This window comes from Xyrauchen texanus, chromosome 13, assembly GCF_025860055.1.
Source record: "Xyrauchen texanus isolate HMW12.3.18 chromosome 13, RBS_HiC_50CHRs, whole genome shotgun sequence".
Taxonomy (NCBI): domain Eukaryota; kingdom Metazoa; phylum Chordata; class Actinopteri; order Cypriniformes; family Catostomidae; genus Xyrauchen; species Xyrauchen texanus.
In genome coordinates, this window is record NC_068288.1 from 12,329,785 (window position 1) to 12,356,075 (window position 26,291).

At 43.0% G+C, this 26,291-nt stretch overlaps 1 protein-coding gene across 1 annotated transcript in view; it reads left to right on the top strand.

Annotated features, from left to right (window-relative positions):
* The first annotated feature begins 9,908 nt into the window (after window positions 1-9,908).
* Window positions 9,909-26,291, top strand: part of LOC127654248 (serine/threonine-protein kinase 24-like) — a 39,793-nt gene continuing 23,410 nt past the window's right edge. Inside the window, exon 1 of the mRNA XM_052141360.1 lies at window positions 9,909-10,675. Coding sequence (XP_051997320.1) covers window positions 10,634-10,675 — 42 coding nt within the window. The 5' untranslated portion in view covers window positions 9,909-10,633. The remainder of the gene's footprint in view (window positions 10,676-26,291) is intronic.

Here is a 26,291-nt window from a genome sequence, read left to right on the forward strand (position 1 = left end):
AACCAGCCGAATTATGCATCTATGTATGTATATCTATGGTTCTCATGCAATCAGATTCAAGGAATGGAACTAACTGTTGTGTAAATCAGATTTATTCACATTGGTAAAGAAATTGTATGTATATCTTTAGAACAATTTGTCATATAGTGCCCTAAAGCAAAACTACATTACCCAGCTGGCATTACTCACAATATAAACTAAAGTGTTGCAGTAGACAAGGATGGTGGAAGGTCCATTCCAGTGTGGTTGGTGTTTCAGATTAAACTGTATCTCCCACAGTGGGGGGCTGCTCTGAGAGCTTAATTAAATCGTAGTTCCCTGGCAATGACGAATGCTTCTCTACATGAGCAAGCTAAGACACTGGTTCTGCTGCCCTTTAGCAGCACTTCTCTTGAACAAAATACCACAAGTACATGTAGAGAAAAATTACAGATTTCTTCCCCACCGGCTCCCTCTTCCTTACTGCATTCTTAACCATATTGTGATAAATAGTGGCATGTTGTCCGAGGTGTCACGATGTCTGATTCCATTGTCTCCTGTGTAGAGAGTGACAGAGCAAAATGACTACATCTTCAGCTCTGTAGTGTTTCCTAGCATCGGCCTATTCATCACCATTGCGGGCCTCTTGTTCTGCTCTGTGTCTTCCTTCATCACTGCAGCTAATTAAAGAGCTTGGAGGTCCGCTACTGTTTCCAATGCCTTGTATTACCATTAATTACAATGACATCTCAGATCCACAGCATAGCAGCACAGTGATTCATGGTGCAGTGATTCTGTTTTAGAGACTTATCTTGCAAACTCACACACACATCTGTACATATGCATGAATGCACTCACACAAACATACACACACTCACAAAATAAATTAGACACTACTGAAGACTGATGGCCCAAAATATAACACCATAGATCAATTAAGCTTACACCATGCAGAGACCAGGAAAGCTAATCTCTGCATAAGAGTTAGGCTTTCTAGCTCCTCTGAAGCAAACACCATTTGTATTTTGAGATTACACATGGTCAGTGTGGACCTTGTGAGTCTACACTGGACTCTGGTTAGCATATCGACAGTATATAGTAACTGTTTATTGCCTGATATTGCACTCTATTACCACATACTGTGCCCAATAACTGTTTTATGTTACTGATTCTCCACCTAGAATTGTTTTAAGGACCCTTATAATTTCATACACAGTGTATGAATGTTACCAGGGCTGGATTGGTAATCTGGCATACCGGGCATTTTCCCGGTGGGCCGACGCACTTTGGGGCCGATCAGGGGGGACTGGCCATCGGGAGAACTGAGCAGGCCAGTGGGTCGGCCGTGAAACGTGCCGAATGGGCCGCGGTAAGCAAAAATGTGCCGCCACATTATGCTGAACGGACCACAATACGGCACCGCGAACACCCTGAAAAGTTTTGGCTCACCCCTCTCCCTCTCCAAGACCCCCATCCAACCTCCCGCAATGTCTCACCCTCATGCCATCCCAGGTGTGTCTGAATTTCTTTCTTCTGCAGAACACAAACACAGATTTTTTTAGAAGAATATCTCAGCTCTGTAGGTCCATACAATGCACGTGAATGGTGGCCAGAACTTTGAAGCTCCAAAAGCACATAAAGGTAGCATAAAATTAGTCCATAGGACTCCAGTGATTAAATTCATAATCAATATTTAAGTTCTTTTTGTAACTATAAATGTACTTTCAAACAGGCCTCCTGTGCAGGTTCATGAGATTTCTTTTTCTGATTTTTGCCGATTCGCATTCTTTCGCGCATTGCCACATACTGCGCTGTTGTGCATATATGATTTATTTATTATTTTCTCTTGCTTTATCCCTCCCTTCATTCATTCTTCTCTCTGCCCAGTAGGTGGCTATGTACTAATGATAAAAAACAGAAGAAGATGAACTCGGTCCTCTCGTGAACATGCATAGGAGGGTTAGGGAAAGTGTAGATTTATAGTAAAAAAGGACTTAAATATTGATCTGTTTCTCACCCTCATTTATTACATCACTTCTGAAGACATGGATTAAACCACTGGAGTCATAAGGATTAATATAAACTGCCTTTATATGCTTTTGGAGCTTTAAAGTTTGTCACCTTTCACTTGAATTGTATGGACCAAAAGAGCTGAGATTTTCTTCTAAAAATCTTTGTTTGTGTTCTACAGAAAATAAAAAGTCACACACATCTGGGATAGCATGAATGTGAGTAAATGTTGAGAGAATTTTCACTTTTGGGAGAACTATTCCTTAAACAACTGGAGGACTATAGTTCATAATTTGACCGAATGTTGTGTGTGGTCTTTATGTGACTGAGGTCACTTTGAGGTCACTATGTATTTTATTTCTGGGACACAGAATTGATTGAAAGCCCCACATCAAAGCAAAGGACTCAACTCATTATGTTGTTTCACACTGACTCTGTGAGGACCACGGCTTTGATAAAGATGAGAATACAAGCCTCCTGCTATATGTCTGCTGAATTGTAAGTTGAATATATCCATAGCCATGTTTATATCCATAATATGTTTTTTCAATAGATGCCCTATTCCTCTATATGCACACTATGACTGCATTGTTCAATGCAACAGTGCACCTCATGCTGCCTTCTTATCAACATGATTTAATTCTGATACCCATTCTGTAGTTTTATGGAGTTATATATGTGCCACAATTTTGCAAGCGCAAGATGATATTTTAGGTGAAAAAAATAATTCTGCACAAGCAAAAGGATTTTTTGAGTGCACCAAAAAAATTTCTGCATGCGTGAGATTACATTTTAAGCACACAAAAACTTATTTTGCATGCGCTTGAACTCAGTTTTGTAAAGCAATGCATCTTCTTGCAAAGATATATACATTTTTAGCAAACGAAAATATAATTTGCGCTTGAATAAAGTTTCTTTGAATGTGAATTTGCTCAGAATTCTAACATTTTGTTTTCTCCAGCAAAATACCTTTTTTACATGCTCAAAATATCATCTTGCGCACGCAGAACTTTTTTATGCGCTCCGTATAACTTTGCGCGTGCAGAATTGTGGCACAAATATAACTCCATATTGTTTGCGCCTGCCTACCTGCAAAAGGGAAAACTAACTTCATATACAATTTTACTTTACAGATGTACCTAAACTAATAGAGGCATAACCAGTCTACATGCAGCCGGACCCAGTCACTGTCTCACAGTATGTGGGAATGTGTGGATGAGACGGAAAGATGGGAATTGTCGCGTTTTGCTCAATCCCAAGAGCAGATAAGCAGCACCCGGGGAATTGGTCGGTAAACAATACTGGTGATTGACACAGCTCCTCGGTTTGTGAAAAAGTTTACATTTTATTATCAGTCTATAAAAAGCGAATTTTACAGATCCACATGCTGCTTCAGACGGTGTGTGCGGGAGGTTTATGGGTCGAGGGTGGTGCACTTGAAGACTGTTTTGATCGGCCCAAACTAAGTATCTACCCAATTTTCACAGGTCTGAGGGAGCTTTGAAGAAAATTGAGCAGATTCACGATGAAGAGCCCCTCTGGAGGAATTCGAGAGTGTTTGAGGATTAGGAGTTTTTATTCTCAGCATACGGCCTAGCTGAAGAAGCGTCTGATGCCTCAGGAGGTGAAGCTCAGCCGAGCAAACCAATAAATAGAGATTGTGGAGATAAAGAGTTGAACTGACAAGCTTATGGACTTGGACAAAGTCAGATGACATACAGTCTTTTTTGCAAAGCAAATAATATTATAAAACGTAGGAAAAGGAAAGTTTTCAACCTCTCATGTGTTAATCCATATTCAATCAAGTAATCCAAACCTAAAAGAGCAGATGTGTTCACAATAAAGAATGGTCACATATGACGCTTTGGGAAAATGGCCTTTAAGATATTACTTTCAGGGCTTTTTAGACTTTAATGTCTGCGCTTAACTATGAGTCCAAAACGCAACACATTATATGCAGAGACCGTTGGAAGACATTTAAATTTAAACCACGCGCGCCATCAAGCGGTGATCAAGATGTTGCATCTTGAAATGGCTTGTGTCCAACAGGTGTCGCCAGATCAGAATGCGTGCAGGGGGGAAATACAGGATTTTCTGACTCCACACAACCAGGATGGAGCAGCTGTGTGCTTCAGGGAAACACATTTCATTTATTTATAAATGTAAACTTTTGTATCACTCTTCAGACCTTTTTGCCCCCTTTCCATTTTCATTAATGCAGTGTTTACAGTTCATTCTCATTGTACCCTGATGTGCTACTAGGAAGAAAGTCATTTAGGAACACCATCTTTATATGAGAAATTTTAATTTGGATAATAAATACTGTTCAAATAAATGGGTGCAAAATTATATGAAATAAGGAGAATAGAATCTAAATAAAAATGCCACCATCAAACAACTAGTGCATATGTAGTCACAATATCGGTAATGAACAAGACCGCAAAAGACTTTGCATTACTCTACATTATTACATTTACATTTTGTATTATTGTAGCTTTTACAATAAGGTCAACGCTTTACAATAAGGTTGCATTTACTTACATTAGTTATAATATCTGCATTGGTTAACATGAACTTACAATGAAAAACACTTTTAGGTGCTTATTAATCTTAAACCTTGTGCGACCTTTGGGACATTTTTGTCTTTTTCATTTTTGTTTTTTCAATCATTTTAGCTGTGTTAATGCCAACGTCATACATTTTGCCAAAGTTGTGTATTTTTGGGGGAATTTTGATATTTGAACCTCAGTTCCTGTAGTACATCTGTAATACACGGTGTACACAAAATGAACCTTCAGGACAAAAAATTTGAAACCCAATTGTAACCCGTTAAAATGGCAATATTTGATCCCAGTGCCATTAAAGCATAAAATCATGAATTCTATGATGTTATGCTTTCATTCCGGAGTCCTGGATTCAAAAAGTTAATTTTTTATATTATAAACCAGATGGCACCATTTCTCTCATGTTTAGCCTATGGAGCAAATACAAGCTTTTTACCTATTTTCTGCATTAAGCTGCGTACACACTGCCAGCGACTTTATCGCTGCAGGTCGCCAGTGGCTGGCGGTGAAGTCGCTAGTGGGTGTTCCCACTACTGGTTGCCTAGTAACGTTTATAAATGACATTCACGGATGCCATTCCATTGCTGTTGACAGCGAATCTCTTTTCTTGCCACTAAAAACAAACATTTTGGAGGGAAAAGACTAAATATAAATGGAATCAGTACATAAAATGCTTTATATCAAAGATGAATGAGAAACAAGGCGTGCTGTTTGCCATAGCGGCTGTTTATCTGCTGCGAAAATGCAAATGCCGGTCTGTCTGGGTCCATAAAATCCTCGCGATCTCAGATACACCTTTCCACACAGTATTTTTCTTAAAAATGTCCTTGAACGTGGGAAGAGACATATCATAGAGCACTGGAACATTTCTAACAGCAAGAATTAGCCTTTCATCCATCTTTCCGTTACTGCAGGAGCTGAGAGAGAGAGAAGGATCACGTGAGCTCTCCCGTCGTCTCTCCTATTGGCTGTCGCTTCCGTTAGTTGCTCCAAAGTTGAACTTTTCTCAAATTTGTCGCGTCGCTGGACACGCCCACATCTAGCGCCAACGGTCGCGACAGCTCGTGTCGCCGGAAGTCGCTGTGCTCGCATTGAAAATGAATGGTATTGAGTTGCTGTCGCGCGCGATGTCGCTGGCAGTGTGTACGCACCTTTATAGAGCACTGCAGGCCTCATTGCTACTCCCAAAAACAGTACAGAGCATGTGGCCCAGTTTTAAATACCTATAAAACTGAGATCTGGGAATCCCAAAATGATGAACAAAAAAACACAAGTGTATTAACCTCCCAATCCACTCTGACCAACAGAAAGGGGAATTGTTGATACATAATTTGGGGTTCAGCCATATGCTTCAGGCAACATTTAAATAACATTCAGCGCTTCAGCTCTGCTTCTGCACTTTTAATATTCCCTTCCAACTTCACAAGTTCTCGTGCCTTGGATCTCTTTATGAATGAGGCATACTGTATGATCCGACCCCTAAGAATGACCTTAAGTGCCTCCCAAGCCACGCCCACAGAGGTTACTTAGGACCAGTTGGTCTCCATATAAACATTGATTTTATTCTTTAGCATTTGCTGGAATTCAGGAATTTACAAAAGGGATACATTAAAGTGCCAACTATATGATTTATTTTTCTCCGTATGTGGCAACATCTCTAAACTCACCAGGGCGTGATCTGAGTCTAAGATGTTTCCAATTGTTTATTCAACAACAGTTGAAATGAGGGACTTAGATATAAAAAAAAAAATTATCTATTTTAAAATAAATCTTATGGACAGATGAAAAGAATGTATAGTCCCTACCAGATGGGTTCAAAAGTTGCCAAATATTTGCAAGACCAAGATTTTCACACATCCTGTGAAGCATCAATGTTGCTCTAGGGGACTTACATACTTTTGATTCACTATGATCAGGGACTGAGTCCATCAAAATATTAAAGTCTCCTCCCAATATTATATCATGAGGGGTGCCAGCGACTTGCAACATCCCTTCAAGATCAATAAAAAAGGCCTGATCATCAATGTTAGGGGCGTAAATATTAGCCAAAACCAACCATTGCCCCTGAATTTCTGCTAAAACAATAATGACTTATGGATCTTTAATCTGTTTGAGAGATTTGAAATGTATACTTACTTATCAATGTAATGACTCCCCTGCTCTTACTTGAGCCAGCACTAAAGAAAACATGGCCACCCATATCTTCCTAAAACTTTCAGCTTCCTGCGAGGAAATATGTGTTTCTTGAAGAAACACTATATCATATTTCTTACACTTAAAAAAAATAAATAAACTTTCTTCTTTTTATGGGGTGCCACAACCCATTCACATTCCACATGGAGAAAGATAACACACTCATATTAACATTTGACATTTTGATGTAATAGATTAAATAAATTGTGTGAAAAACAAGATTATAGTCCATGTAAGCCTATGAAAGCCCTTGCGACAACTTTGCCATTGGATTGCTCAAGTCCAATGCTTCTGCACAAATTTTGTGAGGCAAAATTACATAACAGAAAATACTTTGTAAAACAAACCCCAGCCAATAGGCAGAATAAACACAAAGAACATGTAGATTCATTCACAGAACTGTCTCGAAAGTGTGTTCCTCCACAAAACAAATTCCAGCTGATATAAAGCCGTTCAGACTCCTCGGACAGACAAACAAGTGTTCAGTGGGCCAGCTGTTAATGAGTGCAGCAGATGACATAATCATTCCAATGTCCTGCAAAAATACTCCAGAAAACAAATCTACTGATAACAGGAGACATAAGCACAAAGAATGAACAGATACATCCACAACTGTCCCGAAGCAGTTTTATTACACAAAACAAACTCCAGCCACTAGGTGGAACCAGCACAAAAAGAAACAAACCAGGTGTCCCAGTTCCTCGGATGGTCATGTGTGTATTGAGCGAGTCAAATTCACTCGGAGGCCGCATAAACAAATACACCATGACTTACTCAGTCAGTCAAGTTTATAAAAGACATCCTTTGTGTGGGCATGTAGATGTTTTGCAGCCATCCTTAGTATCCATTCTCAATCTGGCTGGGAACTTCTGTGTAAAAGCGATCTTCCATCCATGCAAAGGTTTCTTGAAAGAGTGTTTTCCACAAAACAAACACAAGCCGCTAGGCGGAACCACCACAAACAGAAATAAAAATGGCGCCTAGCTTTCTCAGACAGCCAAGAGTAAGTACAGCAAGTTAATCCACTCTGGAGCTACATGAGAAACACCAAATGGCTTACTCACCCATTGTTTCTATGAAGGACACATAAATACTTTGCGGCCTTCCTTAGTATCTATTCTCAGTTTGGCCGGAAACATCAATGCAAAAGTGATCTTCCGTTGATGTAAGTGTTTCTTACATTCCTTGAATCGACCGCTTTTCTCATCGAATTCGCAAAATCCGTGAACAAGAAAATATTGTGATTCTTCCAAGAAAGCGTTCCTTTGCCTCGTGCAACAAGATATCTTTATCAGATGATCTCAGAAATTTGGCCAGAATTGATCGAGGCCTGTCCCCTTCAGATCTGCAAGACAGGACCCTGTGAGCTTGCTTGATTTCCAGTTTATGGCCTGTTATGTCAAGCAGACTCAGGAAGAGCTCATCTAGGAATTTCACCATATCTCTGCCTTCCTCATGCTCAGAAATTTCAACAATCCTTACGTTATTTTGTCGGCTCATATTTTCCAAATCTTCCAGTTTTTCCAAAATGCTTTTCATGTCTATTTTGGTCGCTACTGGATTAGCAACTAATTCCCTTTCCGATAACTCCAGATAATCAATCCGTTTCTCAACATCTGCCACTCTTGTAACCAACTCAGGGAATTTTGTTTCCATCGCAGTAATCGATCGAAGTATTACAGCGAGATCTTCCAAGTCAGCAACAACCTTCGTCAGCATCACAGACATGTTGGACAGTTGACACTGGATTTCTCCCGCCACACCATTCAAACCGAATCCCTGGTCCGCAAGGCCCATCAGAGTTTTCAGCTTGAGCATGCAAGTGTATTTTAATGTCTTGTTTACCTCAAAGAACAAGTATGTAGCTGGATGTATCAAATCTCACTGGATTATAACATGGAAATTATAAAAAAGCTGTCCGGTACATGTCTGCTTGGCATCATGAGACCCCCAAATCCTGAAAATTAATGAATATTTGGTAGTTATGCTAAGCACCCTCAAACGAACCTTAGAGCACCCTTAATTACAGACCAGGTCAAACTGCTGCCCAAGGGTCGATTTATCATGAAAGTTTTGTATTAGAGCTTTCATTTATCTGGCTTTGGGACCTATGGTGAATCCATAAGCTTTTAACATGCACAGGGTTGTCAGATAATAGATGCAACACCCCAATCAGAGATTTATACTTGCACAAATTGGAAATATTTCATATACTTAATTTAAGCAATCTGGCAACCATGCATGTGCTCTCTATCTCCTCTTCGGAAAAATAACTTAAAGTGCTCAATAGTGATGCAGTCACTCTGTGTCCATTCCTGATGCTTTGTGAGCTGTTTAGTGCCAAGTCTGCAAGCAACCCTTTCAGTGATGAACTTTAGGAAAATCCCAATAGATCTTCACATCATTCCTATACAGAGGTAACACGTTAGCAAAACCAACTGAGAGAGGAATATGTTTGTTCTTTGTGTTATTTGTAAAATACTGAAGTCACTTTACACCTGTATGGCTGTAATCATTTATCAGTGTCATGAAGCCTGTTTTATTCAGTTGTGTGCTGAATGGGATTCCAAACATTGACGAGACTCACATCCTGACCCATGAGCGTGTAAACTGGTTGATAATGTTCTGAGAATAAAAGTAATTATTCAGACAACATTAAAATAAGCCAACACACAATTGCTGCATTAAAAACGTGTATGATTGTGTAAACCAGTGTTCTAATCTGCACGCGGAGCATTTTGCTGTCGTTTCCAGCGACAGACCATGCAAAAAAATAAAGCAATAAAAGTTTTGTACATTAAAAAACTGTTATTTATGTTGTTTTAGTAGCATTTAAACATGATTTAATATATTTTAAAAATGTGTAATTACAATACAGCTTCATTTTATAGAGAGCAAAACTTACCAATACATTTTTAAATTACAAGTTGAAAATATTAATCAAGATTAATAGATGGTATCAAAATATTTAGTATTGTTATTTCATGATACCTAATGCATTTACTAATAATTCCTAATAATTTACTATAATAGATAGAAGGGGAGCCTGACATTAGCAGCTGAAGAAAAGAAAGAAACAATAAGATACGATGAATTTCAATATAGAGCCTACATGGATTGTAATAATAATAATAATAACAACAATAACCGATTTTTCCAAGAAATATCCATATTTTACATACGACAACGATACCAGTTACAAGCCCCTCCCCTCTCATGTAGGGGGCGTAGCTTAATAAAAACGGATCCGCCCTGATGCCCCGATGACAGCACGGACAAGATGGCGGCCAGCTGGGAAGAGAATTGAGGATGTCAACATCATTTCTTCAGCTCAAACAAGTCCGGATTTTCACTACACACCTCCTCGATCAAACCGCAACATAGTAAATGTGCCGTGCATCTGTCTTAGGAACCGAAACCGGGACATTTTAACACAAACGTGTGCCTGTTTTTGCGCAATGTTTTGGAAATCCGTTTGCGCAAAGAGGACCATCAACTCTTGACGAAAGATCTGGCCTGTATGAACCTCCAAACCCAACTCCAGGAGTCACAGAAAGAGCCTTTGAACAACACATCGCACATTACATCGACTGTAACCCTCAGATCAGTCCGATCGAGGCTGTTTTGATTGGTGCTTGCGGTGATTTCCGTGAGGAAGAGCAGCGGTTCTCATTAAAGCTGCGGAAGTGGAGGAGGGCTTTTCACGCCAGTCATCTTTCAAATGCGCTTTCTGTCCTCCTGTGTATGCAGTTTACTGCACTATCCGCCTGTGAAAGATCTAAGAGTGCATTAACATTTGGGGAAGCGGGCTCCAGGGCTGCATTCGCTGGATTTTCCGGAAATAGTGTTTTTGTGACTTGCGGGTCAGTTTTAGTTAAAGTGACGTCATGGCTCATTCTCCAGTGCAGGGCAGTCTGCCTGGGATGCAGGTAAAGAAACAGCATCATTTACAGTCTTCTGGTTGTTTATGTGTTGAAAGTGTGAAATGACGTTTACTCAAGTTTGTGTTACGCAAGCTGGTGTATTGTTGAGTCTTATTGCTCTGTGCTTGCTGGAATAGGTTGACATGAGTTTACTGTATTTCAATATTCATGTAAATGACGCTTTAGTGCAATGCATTGAGTCCTTCAGCGTCTACTGGGCTTGGAGGGCATGAATCTGAAAGCATCTCCATTAAATATTAAAATGAGGATGTTGTAGCCCTGTAGAGAGCATTACTACCACAGCAGCCTATCTGGGACTCCCTTTGTAAAACCAAGAGAGCCGAGATCATGTACAGTGCTGTGGAAAAGTATTTGCCCCCATCCTGATTTCTTCTGTTTTTGTGTAACTCATATAGAATCCAAATTAGCTTCATAATCAAGTGTGCCAACATTCTAAATTGTTTAATAAATTCAAGCAAAATCTAACATAAAACAAAGGCATTCTGAGTAAACACAAAATACTGTTTTTAAATGATAATGCTATTTATTGAAGCAAAACATTTATTCAATACCAACTGGGCCTGTTTGATAAAGTCAAGGGTGTTGCAGCTGCGGGGGACGAGAGAGACACTTTCCCCCGTACTCTTTAAAAAGGCACTTTTTCGAGCTAAACCCATACCAAGCCCAAATGGTGGATTTGTCTACAGTATTCTTTGCATTTTTGTTACTTTAGGCTGATTGAGTAACCAGCCATCCAATCACAGTTGAGCCAAAACAACCCTTACTTAAAAGACAGTCTAATCAATGCAGCTCCATTCGTTCAAGTTGCTTTAAAGGAGACCTATTATGCCCCTTTTTACAAGATGTAATATAAGTCTCAGTTGTCCCCAGAATGTGTCTGTGAAGTTTCAGCTCAAAATACCCCACAGATCATTAATTTTACCATGTTGTAAATGCCTCTTTTTGGGTGGAATCAAAAACATGCTGATTTTGTGTGTGTCACTTTAAATGCAAATGAGCTGCTGCTCCACACCCCCTTTCAGGAAGAGGTCTGTGCCTTTATAGCACCTGCTTTGGATACTACAGCAACAACAAATCACAAACAATATGATTGACAGCGTAAATACCAGAGTCCAGCCAGGGCTAATCCTTTTTTTTCCTTTTCTGCATATCGCGGCACCGTTTTGTGGTCCGTTTCGCATATCGTAGCAGCTCATTTTAGCTTATCGCGGCCCATTAGGCCCGTTTTGCGGCCAACCCACCAGCCCGCTCGGTTCTCGCGATGGCCAATCCACCCCTGATTGGCCCCAAAGTGTGTCGGCCCACCTGGAAAATGCCCGGTATGCCAGATTACCAGTCCAGCACTGTGTTCAGCCATATATGTATGAATGTATATATATATATATTAGTCTCCGTGAATACAATCAGAGACAATGCTAATTTTAGCTGCATTAGCCGTGGAATCAGCTAACAAGCACATTCAGAAAGGCGATTTACAAACATTCACAAAATATAAAGTGTGAAACATCTTCAGGATATAGAGCTGGAACATGAACAGTTGGAGCTGATTCATGCTTGAGAATCACATTTTTTGAAAGTCCTGTTTTATATTGACACTCATTCACAAAGCAGTCTGGTGTAAAATGATTTGCACAAACAATCACACATTTTTGTATGTTTTGGGGCACATTTCCTTCAAAAACAAAACCTGTCCGCTGCGTCTTCAGCGGCTCTGATGCCGGGAGTACATGAAGACTCTTATGTTCACTTTTACAGCAACAACAGACACTTATGAGACATTATTCTTCACACTGTATCTGCTCCAGGACTGTGTGTACATCACTCAGGGGAGGAGCTATGATAATAGGGTGGAGTCTGTCACCAGTCGTGGGCGTGGCCTGCTCTAATGGGACGTCACTTTTGAGCAGAAATGAAAACGTATCGGTTACCTAACGTAACCTCGGTTCTCTCTAGATGAGGGAACGAGTATTGCGTAAGCTAGTTTACGCTACGGGAAAGATTAATCTTTTCTGAGATATTGAAGCCAAAAAATTATCCTTAATTTTTGTATCCATTGTCAACGCAGTGCGGCAGCTGCAGACCTTGAGCGGGCTAGCTAGCGAGCTCATAGGTTGCTCTGCGGCAACTGCTGCAACCTATAGACGAGCTTGGGTGAACTCGCATCCAATGAGAGGCGTCCGCAGCTCACTGCATCAAAGCCCGCCAAAATGGGCGTGACTAGAGTGCATATAAGCGTAGTTCGTGAGGCTGGAACCCTGGTTTTCATTGACTGAAGCGAAAAGTCGCTCGTGGGCGCTGAAGCACGGCCGGCTACGCAATACTCGTTCCCTCATCTAGAGAGAACCGAGGTTACGTTAGGTAACCGATACGTTCTCTTACGAGAGGTTCTCTCGTATTATGTAAGCTAGCTTACGCTCACGGGAACCCATTGTCAACGCCGTCGCGCCAAGCATCCACTGTATGAGCCCCAGGGAATTAAGGGGGACCCGGGAGCCCTTATGAGTGGGGAAATAATATTTGGCCGGCAAGAATGCGGGTCATTGATTGTGTAATACATAAGCACATAGTGGGAAGGGAACGACAGAGCGGCGGTGCCGGTCTGTGTGGAATGTGTCCCATCAGTGCAGCTCACCAGGGGAGCTGTAGCGTATTAAACCGCTAGTAGTTTTGCCTGCAGAGCGGGCACTTCCATATTGTAAAATCTGACAAAGGTGGAGGGGAAGTCCATCCCGCTGCCACACATATGTCGTGAATGGAAATCCCGCTGGACCATGCCCACGAGGATGCCATGCCTCTAGTGGAGTGAGCCCTAATGCCCAACGGGCATGGCAGGTCTTTTGACGCCGTATGCAGCAGCAATAGCGCCCACTATCCATCTAGATAGTGTCTGTTTCGAGGCGGCGAGACCTTTGGTGCGCCCGAACTAAAACGAAAAGCTGCTCGGAGCGCCTGAAAGCAGCGGAGCGCGCAGTATACAATCTCAGTGCTCTGACCGGGCAAAGGAGATTGGCGCCGCGTCGCTATCGGATGCTGGCAGCGCCGATAGGGAAATGACCTGTGCTCTGAAAGGAGTACCGATCACCTTGGGAACATAGCCGTGTCTAGGCTTTAAAATGACCTTGGAGTCACTTGGTCCAAACTCAAGACACGCTGCGCTGACAGACAGCGCGTGAAGGTCTCCCACACGCTTGACTGATGACAGGGCAGTCAGAAAAACGGTTTTGAGTGAAAGGTATTTCAAATCCACGGATTGAAGTGGTTCGAAGGGGGGCTTTCATAGTTTCGAGAACTATAGAAAGATCCCAGATAGGAACCGATGGGGCGCTGGGGTTCATCCTTCTAGCTCCCTGAGGAAGCGGATGACCAGCTCGCTTTTACCCCATGACTGGCCGTGCAGGGGTTCAGCTAACGCCGCAACGGCCGCCACATACACTTTGAGCGTGGATGGGGATCTGCCCTTATCCAGCAGCTCTTGTAGAAATACGAGCAGCTGACTGACACCCCACATGTCCACGGGTCCAGGTCTCTGTCGGTGCACCATTTTGAGAACACAGACCATTTTGACGATAGAGTCTTCTCGTGGAAGGGGCTCTAGCGCGTATGATGGTGTTTATTACTCCTTCTGGCAGAGCGACGGGTAGTCATTGATCACCCACGCATGCAGCTCCAGCTCTGGGTGGGGATGCCAGATTGTGCCGCGAGCTTGAGAGAGGAGATCTGCTCTCACTGGGATGGGCCACGGCGCTGTCAGTGACAGCTGCTTAAGCTCCGGAACCATGTCTGATTCTCCCAACGCGGGCTATAAGGAGCACCGAGTGACGCTGCTTCCTGATCCTCTGCATTACCTGTGGCAATAGCGAGACGGGAGGGAAGGCGTAAGCGGGCGCCTGGGCCAGTCCTGGGCCAGCTGGCCCTCGCTCGAGAAAAATATTGGGCAATGAGAGTTCTCTTTGGACGCAAAGAGGTCTATCTCTGCTCTGTCGAATAGGTGCCATAACGCCTGGACTGTTTGAGCGTGCAGGGACCATTCCCCTGGGGAATATTGTCTCTGGACAGTCTGTCCGGGCCGCCGCTCAGGTGGCCTGGCACGCGCGTCGCCCTCAGCGAGCACAGGTGGCACTGGGACCAACTCAGTATGCGTTTTGTCAGATGGAAGAGGTTCCTGGATCTGACACCGCCCTGACGGTTTAGGTAGGATACCACAGATCTGTTGTCCGAACGGACCAGGACGCGGTGACCCTGAATGACCGGAGAAAGCGCACGAGCGCGCACTCGACCGCTATCATTTCCAGACAATTTATGTGAAGGAGCTTTTCCTGAACTGACCATAGGCCAAAACCGGAGAGCCCTCGCGAGACCGCGCCCCAACCCGTGTTGGACGCGCCTGTCGAGATGACTTTTCGGCGAGATACAGCTCCCATTGTCACTCCCCGCTGATACCATTCGCCACTGTCCAGGGCTGCAGAGCTGATATACAGGTCTGAGTCACCTTGATGGGCTGGCGGCTCATGGCCCAAGCCCGGCGAGACGCCGGGTGTTTAGCCAATGCTGAAGCGGGCGATGTGCAGTAAACCCAGCTGAAGTACTGCTGCGGCTGAGGCCATGTAACCTAGCACTCTCTGGAATTTCTTCAGAGGCGTGAGGCTGTTCATCTGAAAAGATGCGGCTAGTCGCTGAACACGGCGCGGCGCTGTGTAGATAAGCGAGCCGCCATTGCCACGGAGTCTAGTTCTATTCCCAGGAAGGAAATGGTCTGACTGGGCTGTAGTGAGCTCTTGGTCCAATTGACTGCAAGACCCAAACTGTTCAGATGGCTGAGGAGAACTGCTCTGTGAGACAGAAGCTCCATATGTGACTGAGCCATAATCAGCCAGTCGTCCAAATAGTTCAGAATTGCGAAACCCTGACTCCGCAGGGGTGCGAAGCCGCGATCCATGCACTTCGTGAAAGTACGGGGTGCTAAGGACAGGCCGAACGGAAGGACGGTGTATTGATAAACCTGGCCGCCGAGGCTAATCTCAAGAATGGCCTGTGACGGGATTTATCTGAATCTGAAAGTATGCATCTTTCAGATCGAGAGAAATAAACCAGTCCCCTGGCGCACATGCGCGAGGAGTTTCCTGATTGTAAGCATTTTGAACGGTCTTTTGCAAGCACCTTGTTCAAAACCCTGAGATCTAATATGGGTCTGAGGCCGCCGTCTTTCTTGGGAACAAAAATAACGGCTGTAAAGCCTCGACTCAGCTCAGAGAGGGTGGCATTTTTTCTATGGCCCTTTTGCACAGAAGACTTGCTATTTCTGAACGAAGCATGCACGCTAGCTTCGTGTTCACAGTGGTTTCGAGCCGCACTCTGAAGCGTAGGGGCGGCGATCGAACTGTAGCAAATAGCCCTGTTGTATTGTGCTTAACACCCACTTGAAATCCCTGGAATAGCTTCCCACGCTTTGAAGCGTAACGCTAGAGGGTGAATGGCCAATTCGCTCTGATTGTCGCGACACAGAGCTGAACAAAATGTGTGAGCGTGCTTAGTGTGTTCATGCATGATTGCTCGCAGACAGCATGAACAGGCTGTTTTGTGAGTGACTTCCTATTGGAATGAATGGGGAAAGAGTCACATCTGTTACGTGATGCTAAGCATAGTCATGGGCACGGGACTTACACACAGAGGAATGGTTGCTGGTCGTGTAACAGAGCGGGCAGAGAATGGGCGCACACGACGATTTGTGGGCGCTTTCATTGACTCTGACGCCGAGCAGTTCAGTAATCGCTTTATGTGAGCGTGCTCTGGTGGGGACACGAGACATGCAGTGCTTGTGTGCAGAAGTGAACACTGGATTGTGGGCACATTTTCTACACATAGGGCTGGTCGTGTGACAGAGCGGGCAGAGAATGGGTGCACGCACGCATTTGTGGGCGCTTTCATTGACTCTGACGCTCGAGCGGTTCATCGCGAGAGCGCGCTCTGATAGGGGCACGGGATGTGTTATGCTTGTGTGTAGGGGCTGAACACTGGGTTGTGGGCACTTTTTCTACACATAAGACATGTTTGCTCTTTACAAGATTTATTTGGGTCGCCGTGAAAACGGCGCTTGAGTGCAGGCAAGCGGGCAGTGTCACCGCCTTGTTGGCTGCTAAATTCACCACTGTAGTAGCCTGAGAGAAGGGGACTGACAGGGGCAAAGCTTTGACGGTGGTCCGCCGCGGCGGACTGAGCCATCGTTTGTTCAACAAAGTTAGGAAGACTTCAGTTGCTCTGGTTTCAGCGTTACCTTAAATCGAGGCCCGAGGGGGGGCGGCGGTCCCTGGCGGCTGTCTGAGCGCGATCGAGGGCGGCCGCCCTGTCGACGCTGAGAAGTCTGAGTTTGTTGAACTGGGCGCTGTGAAGAGGCTCGTGCAGGAGGCTGATCACGTGAGCGGCCTGCAAGAGGAGCTTAGCGACGCGGCAGGAAGAGGTTCATGGCTTGGGTGGCTTTCTGGACTTCTGAGAAGCGGTCAACAATGCCACTCACCGCGGAGCCGAAGAGACCGGTCGGAGAGAGCGGTGCGTTGAGGAACGTGGAGCGCTCTGCTTCTCCCATGTCGGCTAGTGTTAGCCATAAGTGTCTCTCGGTCACAGTCAGCGAGGCCATGCACTTCCCTAGAGCTTGGGCTGCAGCTTTGGTAGCCGAAGGGCGCAGGTCTGTCGCGCCGAGATCAGTAACAGCCTCTGGGTGCCTGCCTTTCTCATCCCACTCCGGAGAAGGTCTGCCTGTAGGATCTGTAAAACGGCCATTGAGTGCAGAGCAGATGCGCTTGGCCGGGCGGCGGAATAGGCGCCGCCAACATAGGCGGAAGTCGCTCTGCAGGCCTTAGACGGAGCACAGGCTTGGAACGCCATCTCGCAGAGGGCGGACAAAGGTGTGCTGCTACCGAAGTCCTCGACCGGGGATGGAGGAGTAGCTCTCTCAGTGGCGCCGCCCATCGACGCGAGAGAGGTGGAGACGTGGAACGGGTCCTGGCTGAAAAAGGAGCTGCTCCACCACTTTGCAAGCTCCGTATGTAATTCCGGCAGGAAGGGAGCGCCCGGCCGCGGGTGTAGAGCGGCGATGGCTTTGAAGAAAGCAGCCGCCGAGTCTGTTGGGTGCCTGCTCAGGGGCGGTGACCACTGAGCCCGAGGCGGTCGACGGCCTGTGTGAGGAGGCGTGTTAACTCCCTTCGACCCGGCGCGGGTCCTGCTGGATTCCTGGGCCGAGGAGGAGGCTTGGGAGCCTGACCACCTCGCTGTCCGAAGCCATGATGGAACAGCGGCCCTTATCGTCCGCCTCGCCATCCGAGATGGCAGCAGTGCGGCCGCTCGGCGGCAACTGCGCGGCCCCGGGGCGGGAGGGTGAAAGCGATGCTCGAGGGAGAGGCTCGGCGAGGCAGTCGCTTCAACCACAGTTTCCGCAGCCTTTGTGAGTGGCGCTTCTTCCTGCGCTGGCTGAAGGTAAGGCGGCGCTGGCGGTTTCTGCTTTGAGCGCTCGAGTCGAGCCCGCAGGGTCGACATCGGTAGCTCCTCGCAGAAATCGCGATCCGCCTTCAGTGAGGACGAGCTCTGCGTGCCCCAGTCCCAGGCAGAGAGCGCAGATGATGTGGCGGTCTCCTGTGCTGAGAAGGGCGACATGAGGCGCAAGTGGAGCGAGGCATCTTGAAAAGACGCTCAGTACTTTTTGTGAATAGTTCGTGAGAACTAGCTTGCTGAATAAAAGGATACGCCGCCGGATGGCGTAGCTCGCAGGATGGCTGAAGGTGGCTGAGACGGCCGGCTTCTTCTAGCGCTGTCCACGCTTGCTTGATGCCCCTCGAACGGCGACGCGGCTTCCAGGTCAGCGATGCGAAGAGCTTCGCTGAAGAGATGAAAATCAGGGTTCCAGCCTACGAACTACGCTTATATGCACTCTAGTCACTCCCATTTTGGCGGGCTTTGATGCAGTGAGCGCGCGGACGCCTCTCATTGGATGCGAGTTCGCCCAAGCTCGTCTATATGCTGCAGCAGTTGCCACAGAGCAACCTATGAGCTCGCTAGCTAGCCCGCTCAAGGTCTGCAGCTGCCGCACTGCGTTGACAATGGATACAAAAATTAAGGATAATTTTTTGGCTTCAATATCTCAGAAAAGATGAATCTTTCCCGTAGCGTAAGCTAGCTTACGTAAGTGAACCGTTCATTTTGACTGTTTCTGATTAATAGAAATATAAGAAAGAGGAGTGGGTGACTTAACATTGTAGGGTGTTTGTGTACACACACTGCCGACTCACATTTATGTGTAAACACCATGTAAAAGTGAATTTTGCATAATAGGTCCCCTTTAATCAATGCTTATTAACCATGTTTATTAACGGCAGAGATGTTGATCTAAATGAATAATCTAGAGATGTATTAATCGGCATATCGTTCTTTTTGGCAGCATTACTTGAAATGCACTGCAGAAAAAACTAAAAGGACAATCCTTATTTTAACCACACATTGTATGTCAGCGCCTGTGTCTTCATTAAGTTATTCTTTTTATATTATGCTTGTGAGGTAAAAGTTTGATCGGTTCATTTTGCCAATGTAATCAGATTACTAGATCTGTATTAAATATGTAAAGCTATTTTAATATCAGCTCCTGTTTTTTTACCTCTATGTTGGTGTGCTGTTGACAAAATGTTGGAAAAAATATAGATCTGCTGTTCTTAGAAAACATGCATTTTACTGAAGTTTATAGATATGTAGACATGCTTTTTGTATACAAGAAAACATAAGGACTTTATTGAAACTCATAATAATAATAATAAGACTATTATTGTTATCCATTTATAAAAGTCATGCTCAGCAGCTCACTACTGTAGTGAAATTATTTTAAAGGATTACAAATATTTTTTGATCGTTGATTCAGTTGACTCGGTGACTACTGTAAAATATTAATACTGCACTGTAAGTGTTGGGTTCGTGCAAACCCCCCCCTTTTAAATGCCTACTACGCCCCTGGAAAAACTATTTGCCCTTAGTTAATAAATCCCCAAATCTATGAAACTGCATTCATAATGGGGTTCAGCTGGACTAGACACACCCAGACCTGATTACTGCCAGCCCTGTTCAATCAAATCATCTTCTAAATAAAACTTTTTCAGCAGCATGAAGTTGGCTAAAATGTGTCAGTCAGTAGCGCAATATGCCAAAGCCGAAAGAAATTCCAGAAATGATGAGGGGAAAAGGTGATTGAAATACATTTGTCTGGGAAGGTTTACAAAGGTATTTCAAAGGCTCTGGGACTCCAAAGAACCCCAATGAGAGTCATTATCTCCAAATGAAGAAAACCATCCCAGAAGTGTCCGATAGTGAACCATCCCAGAAGTGTCCGACCTCCAAGAGCGCAACGACGACTCATCCTGGAAGTTACAAAAAACCTAAGGACAACATCCAAAGAACTGCAGGCCTCTCTCGCATCAATAAAGAACATTCCAAGAAGAACAACCTAGAAGAACATTAAGGATCTTCTGCATGATGATCCTCAAAGCTTTTGGTTGAATGTTCTGTGGACTGATGAGCCGAAAGGGGAACTGTTTGGAAGACAGGGGTCCCGTTACATCTGGTGTAAATCAAAAACAGAACCACAAAAAGAACATCATACCTACGGTCAAGCATGGTGTTGGTAGTGTGATGGTGTCGGGATGCTTTGCTGCTTCAGGGCCAGAGCGACTTGCAATAATGGAGGGAAACATGAATTCTGCTCTCTACCATAAAATCCTATAGCAGGGCTCCAGACTGTAACTAAAATAGTCACAAATGTGACCAAAAATAATTGATTGCCAAAATAATTAAAAATCTAGTCGCCATTGGCGACAGTCGGATTGTGCGCGTTCATATGCACTATTTATATTATTATTTTCAAATGGTCTTTGATTTAATCTCAAAACTCTTACATTACATTACATTTTTCGAATTGCAACATACTTTAATATGGTACCAAAATTAACAAGATGATATCGTACCATTTAAAAAAGTTTGGTATAGCAATATTTCGTTAGTACCGGTATACCACGCAACCTTAAAAATGAGATCAAGCTTTTTCACTTGGGACAATTGAGGGACTTGTACACAACTATTACACAAGGTGCAAACATTCATTGATGCTCAAGAAGGCAACACACTACTGTATGTATACTATACTTCATGTAATAATCTGTAATGTAGATTCTGAAGGGCAGTACTACATATTATGAAAGGGGTGTGAACATTTATGAGACGAAAGGGGTATAATAAACCTCAGATTAATGGGCTATTATCAGCAGTTTTCCTTTTCTTCTGCTTTCTATGTTGTTTCTAAATAGCAAACTAAATCAAGCAATTCTGTGATTTGGTGACTAAAAACAGCTTCTGAATATTTCAGTTTTCATTTTTTAGTCTGGAGCCCTGCTAAACGAGCCCTGCTAAACAAGCACATCAGTCCGTGAGTTGAAGCTCAAGGGCAACTGGATTATGCAGCAAGACAATGATCCAAAGCATAGGAGTAAGTCCACTCGAATTGGCCGAATTGGAATCGTTGAATGGCTCAAAATAAGCTAAATTAAGGTTTTGGAGTGGCCTAGTCAAAGTCCTGACTTTAACCTGATTGAGATGCTGTGCAGGACCTTAAATGGGCAGTTCATGCTTGAAAACCCTCCAATGTGGCTGAACTAAAGCAGTTCTGCAAAGAAGAGTGGGCCAAAATTATGGCCCACCACAGCGTTGTGAACGACTGCTCTCCAGTTATCGGAAGTGTTTGGTTGCAGTTGTGTCTGCTAAAGGTGGAACAACCTATTAAGTCTAAGGGGGCAGTTATTTTTTCACATGGGTGATATATGGAAAGAAATTGGTGCTTTTATTCACGAAAGGGGAATTCAACTGATCACAATGTATAGTCAGGACATTAATAATGTGAAAAATTACTATTACTACTTAAACTACTTTAAAGTGTTCTCATCAAAAAAATCCTCCATGTGCAGCAACGACAGCTTTGCAGATCTTGTTATTCCAGCTGTCAGTTTGTCCCGATCCTCAGGTGACCTTTCACCCCACACTTCCTGTAGCACTTGCCATAGATGCAACTGTTTTGTCGGGCACTTCTCAGACACCTTACAGTCTAACCGATCCCACAAAAGCTCAATGGGGTTCAGATCCGTAACACTCTTTTCCAATTATCTGTTGTCCAATGTCTGTGTTTCTTTGCCCACTCGAACATTTTCATTGATTTTCTGTTTCAAAAGTGGCTTTGCAATTCTTCCCATAAGGCCTCCTGAGTCTTCTGTTTACTGTTGTACATGAAACTGGTGTTGAGCGGGTAGAATTCAATGAAGCTGTCAGCGGAGGACATGTGAGGTGTCTATTTCTCAATCTAGAGACTCTGATGTACTTATCCTCTTGTTTAGTTGCACATCTGGTCTTCCACATCTCTTTCTGTCCTTGTTAGAGACAGTTGTGCTTTATCTTTGAAGACTGTTGTTACACCTTTGGATGAAACCTTCAGTTCATGTTAAGCTTCATTTAACAAACCAAATAGATTTCAACAGTGTTTGATATCATGGCAAGTGATTTTCTAGTACCAAATGATCAATTTAACATGATTACTCAAGGGTAAGGTGTTGGAGTTAAGGCTGCTGTCTAGATTTGATCAAAAATGACTTTTTTTCAAATAGTGATGATGCTGTTTTTTACATCAGTAATGTCCTGACTATATATTGTGATCAGCTGAATGCCACTTTGGTGAATTAAAGTACCAATTTCCTTCTGAAACATCAAAAGCTGTACATTATTCCAAACGTTTGGCCACCAGTGTAGATGTTTGATAACTATTTTACTTCAATAAAAAAAAAATATATATATATATATGAAACCTTTATTTTTATTTGTTTTATGTTATATCTCTATATGGATTCTTAAATCCCAAGATTTATCTTTTATTCTACGCGCAACCCTCCACTACAATGAGAGAATAGCTTTGCGGCTACAAATTTATATATTTGGCAACTGGCAGATAAATGTTTAGATTTCACTCACCAGTTAATAAATTGTGAAGTATAGAGGTGAAGTATTCAGCAGCGAGATCCTTTCACAGCATGTTGAGAGATTAATGTTGTTCGGGTTAATGTGAGATTTGTCACTGAATAATGTCTCTTTTAACACTCTTTCTGTTCTTTACAGTCAGTTGTTAATCATAAAAAAAGAGATAGTTAATCCTAATCAGGCATAGCACAGATAAGTAATTAGAGACTTTCTTGTTGCATGTGCTTATTTAAAGACACTGTTTACAGAATTGCCGGTTTCCTTAAAGATTAAGTACCTTTTTATTTTTTTTGCATGTGTTCAACTAATCAATGTAAATACCTGTAAATAGTACAAATTATGCAATTAAACAATACAATTTATTGATTGAATACATTGATTTGTTCATTTAAAAAAAATAGAAAAAAATTTGACCAAAATTATGAAAAAGTAATAAAATATAATTAGTAAAAATTAATGTTATCATATTGTACCTGGTTAGAAGGTCTCCTGTATAATTCACAGAAGTAGCTGGGAGAGAATTGATTTAATATGTAAGCAATCGGGACATTTATAACTGAAATATTCCCATATGAATCTATATCTGAATCGAATCAAAAGCTATTGTATCAGAATTGAATAAAATCTGGAAATCTGTATCGATATCCAGCCCTACGTTTGAAGATCTAAAACAAATTAGTACTGTATGAGTGCAGTGTACCAGTTTAAGACCCTTTTTTAGTTACTCAGAAAGGTCCAGTTCTGCATAGACTTTTGAGAAAGAGCGAGTGAAGAAAGGAAAACAAAGTGGAAGGATTGAGACAAAAGAGGGTGATTAGGGATGGAGAGATGTCTCCAGAGAGTAGCCACCGTAACTGGGTCACTTGGTTGGGTCTCCATTTACACCGGGCCATATGACTGGCCTTCGGGATAAAAGAGCAATCTGCCATATGAAGGAGTGGAAATGGCCCGTCATCACTGATTCAGGTTCAAGAGACAGGATGTCATTATTGGCTGAGAAGTTCTTTAGCTCACTGGTGTTGACGCCTTTTCCACCAAAACGGTGTTGGCACTTGGCCGGTAGATCTGCAATCTTTGAAAATATATATTTTTTTAAATCATTATTAACCTGCTTTGTTTCAACAACGACCTTAAATCGTATGTAGAACGCTTTAATTTACAACTCTAGACTGAAATGTGTCAATAATAGGCATACACTCTTAAATTTCTTGCATTTATTACTTGCAAAATGATTGTTTATGAGTAATAGTAAAGTCGGTTGGTCTAGCGGTAGCGTGTTCATAATCATACGTGTAGACCCGGGTTCAATTACCCAATAAACACTTGTCAATTTATAAAATAATATCCTTTACTTTTCAAAGGTTCTGTGCATGACAATGTCATATATTTATGATTACCCATGACAAGTGAAATTTTGTTTTGGCGTGGAGACTGGAGAGCATGTATAAAGGCCAGACTGACCCGTGATTAATGATACTCTTGAGAAATCATGAGGAAGTTCTTCAGAAACAGTGATTTCATTTGTTTGGCAAAATCTTGATCTTAATGTTTTATCTTAAATCTTTTTTTATAATTTTTTAATTTGATCCCCTTTTCTCCCAATTTGGAATCCCCAATGCACTCTAAGTCCCCGTGGTGGCACGGTTACTCCCATCAATCCGGGTGGCGGAGGACAAGACTCAGTTGCCTCCGATTCGGATACCGTCAATCATCGTATCATGTGGCTCGTTGTGCATGACAGCGTGGAGACTCGCAGCATGTGGAGGCTCATGCTACTCTCTGTGATCCACGCATAACTTGCCAGACGCCCCATTGAGAGCGACAACCCCTAAACGCAGCCACGAGGAGGCTACCCCATGTGACTCTAACCTTCCTAGCAACTGGGCTAATTTGGTTGCTTAGGAGACCTGGCAACATGGAAGTTAAGATTCAGTCAGCATGCCCTGGATTTGAATTCATGACTTCTCAGGGGTGGTAGTCAGCGTCAATACTCACTGAGCCCCGGGCCCAAGGTTTTATCTTAAATATTAAAATAGGGCCAGCGGCAGCCCTGAGTTCCACGGACGATTTACTGCTCTTGACAAGTGTCATCGCCAGTTCCCATTCAAACCAATGTCCCACGTTAACATGGGAAACCATTAAAATCGCTCTTAAACTGTGTACAATTCACCAGAACAGACATCGATGAAACAAAGCGGGTTAATAATAATACCAACATTTTTTATAATGTGCAAAACATCTTTTCTTTACTCACTGAGTATTCACACATTGAACGAATCTGCTGAAAAGACAAGTAAAATTATTCACATAAGCGCAGATCCCCAGTTAACATGATCCCCAGTTGATCCATAACACAGGCCCGCATTTCCACTGATTTAAGGGCTGAGTGATAATGTTATTTTGTAATCTGCCCCCAGACAAAAATAGCACATTGTGGTTTTTGTTTAGGAGTTTTGCATCTAGTTGAGCACTTATTTTAACACCAAATAATCGATTCATCAGAAAACGGCTTGAATGTTACAGTATAGATTTCAATATGTGTTTGGATAACTGTACTTTATTAGGACATTATCCTCTCAGTTCATGGTCCCTTTTTTGGGGCCGGTGCAAAGATTAGTGTTCTATCCCAGAATTGCCTTTCCTTCTGAGGAACTACACAAAACCGTTCCAGATTGGGCACCAGCTCAGACTCCAGTATCCGCACCCTGTTGGTGGAAAGGTTTTAAAGGGAATGCTAGCCCACAAATGAGAATTCTGTCATTATTTTCTCACCCCTATCCAAACCTGTATTAATTGTTTCTTCTTCTGTGGAACACAAAAGTTACATTTGTAAAAAAAAATGTTTTGCCATATAATGAAAGTGAATAGTGACCGTCCTGTCAACACTAAAAAATAAATTAAGATTAGTGAGTTTAATTTGATGCGATTTTCTCTTTGTTTTAGTTTTTTTTATGGTTATCTTGATATGGCGGCTACCTCATTGGTTGTTCTGATAGAATAGCTTCAGAAGACTTGGACTATATTGCATAAGTTGTAATGACTGCTTTTAATGTGACCCCCTTTTAGTAGGGATGGGCATTTTCAAAAAATTTTGTTGTTGAACCCATGAAAACGAGTAACCGATTACGCATAAATTAAAATCCATGTAAAAAATAACATATGACATGTAGGTGAAATTTATATTTTGTTCTTCAACAAACTATCCTTTTTTTTTTTTAAAGGATTTGCACACCTGAAGCTTACATAGAAGCCAATACTGACGGCAAGTGGTTAAATTTGGCATTATATAATATGCGCTCTGCTGGTATGCTGAGATTTAGCAAACATACACACAGACTGGTTTGATAAGCTCCGACATCCTCGGATCTTTCATCCATGGGCAGTGGTGGCTCAGTGGTTGATGCTCAGGGTTACTGACCAGAAGGTCGGGGGTTCAAGCCCCAGCACCACCAAGATGCCCTTGAGCAAGGCACTTAACTCCAGGTTGCTCCGGGGGGATTGTCCCTGTAATAAGTGCTCTGTAAGTCGCTTTGGATAAAAGCGTCTGCCAAATGCATAA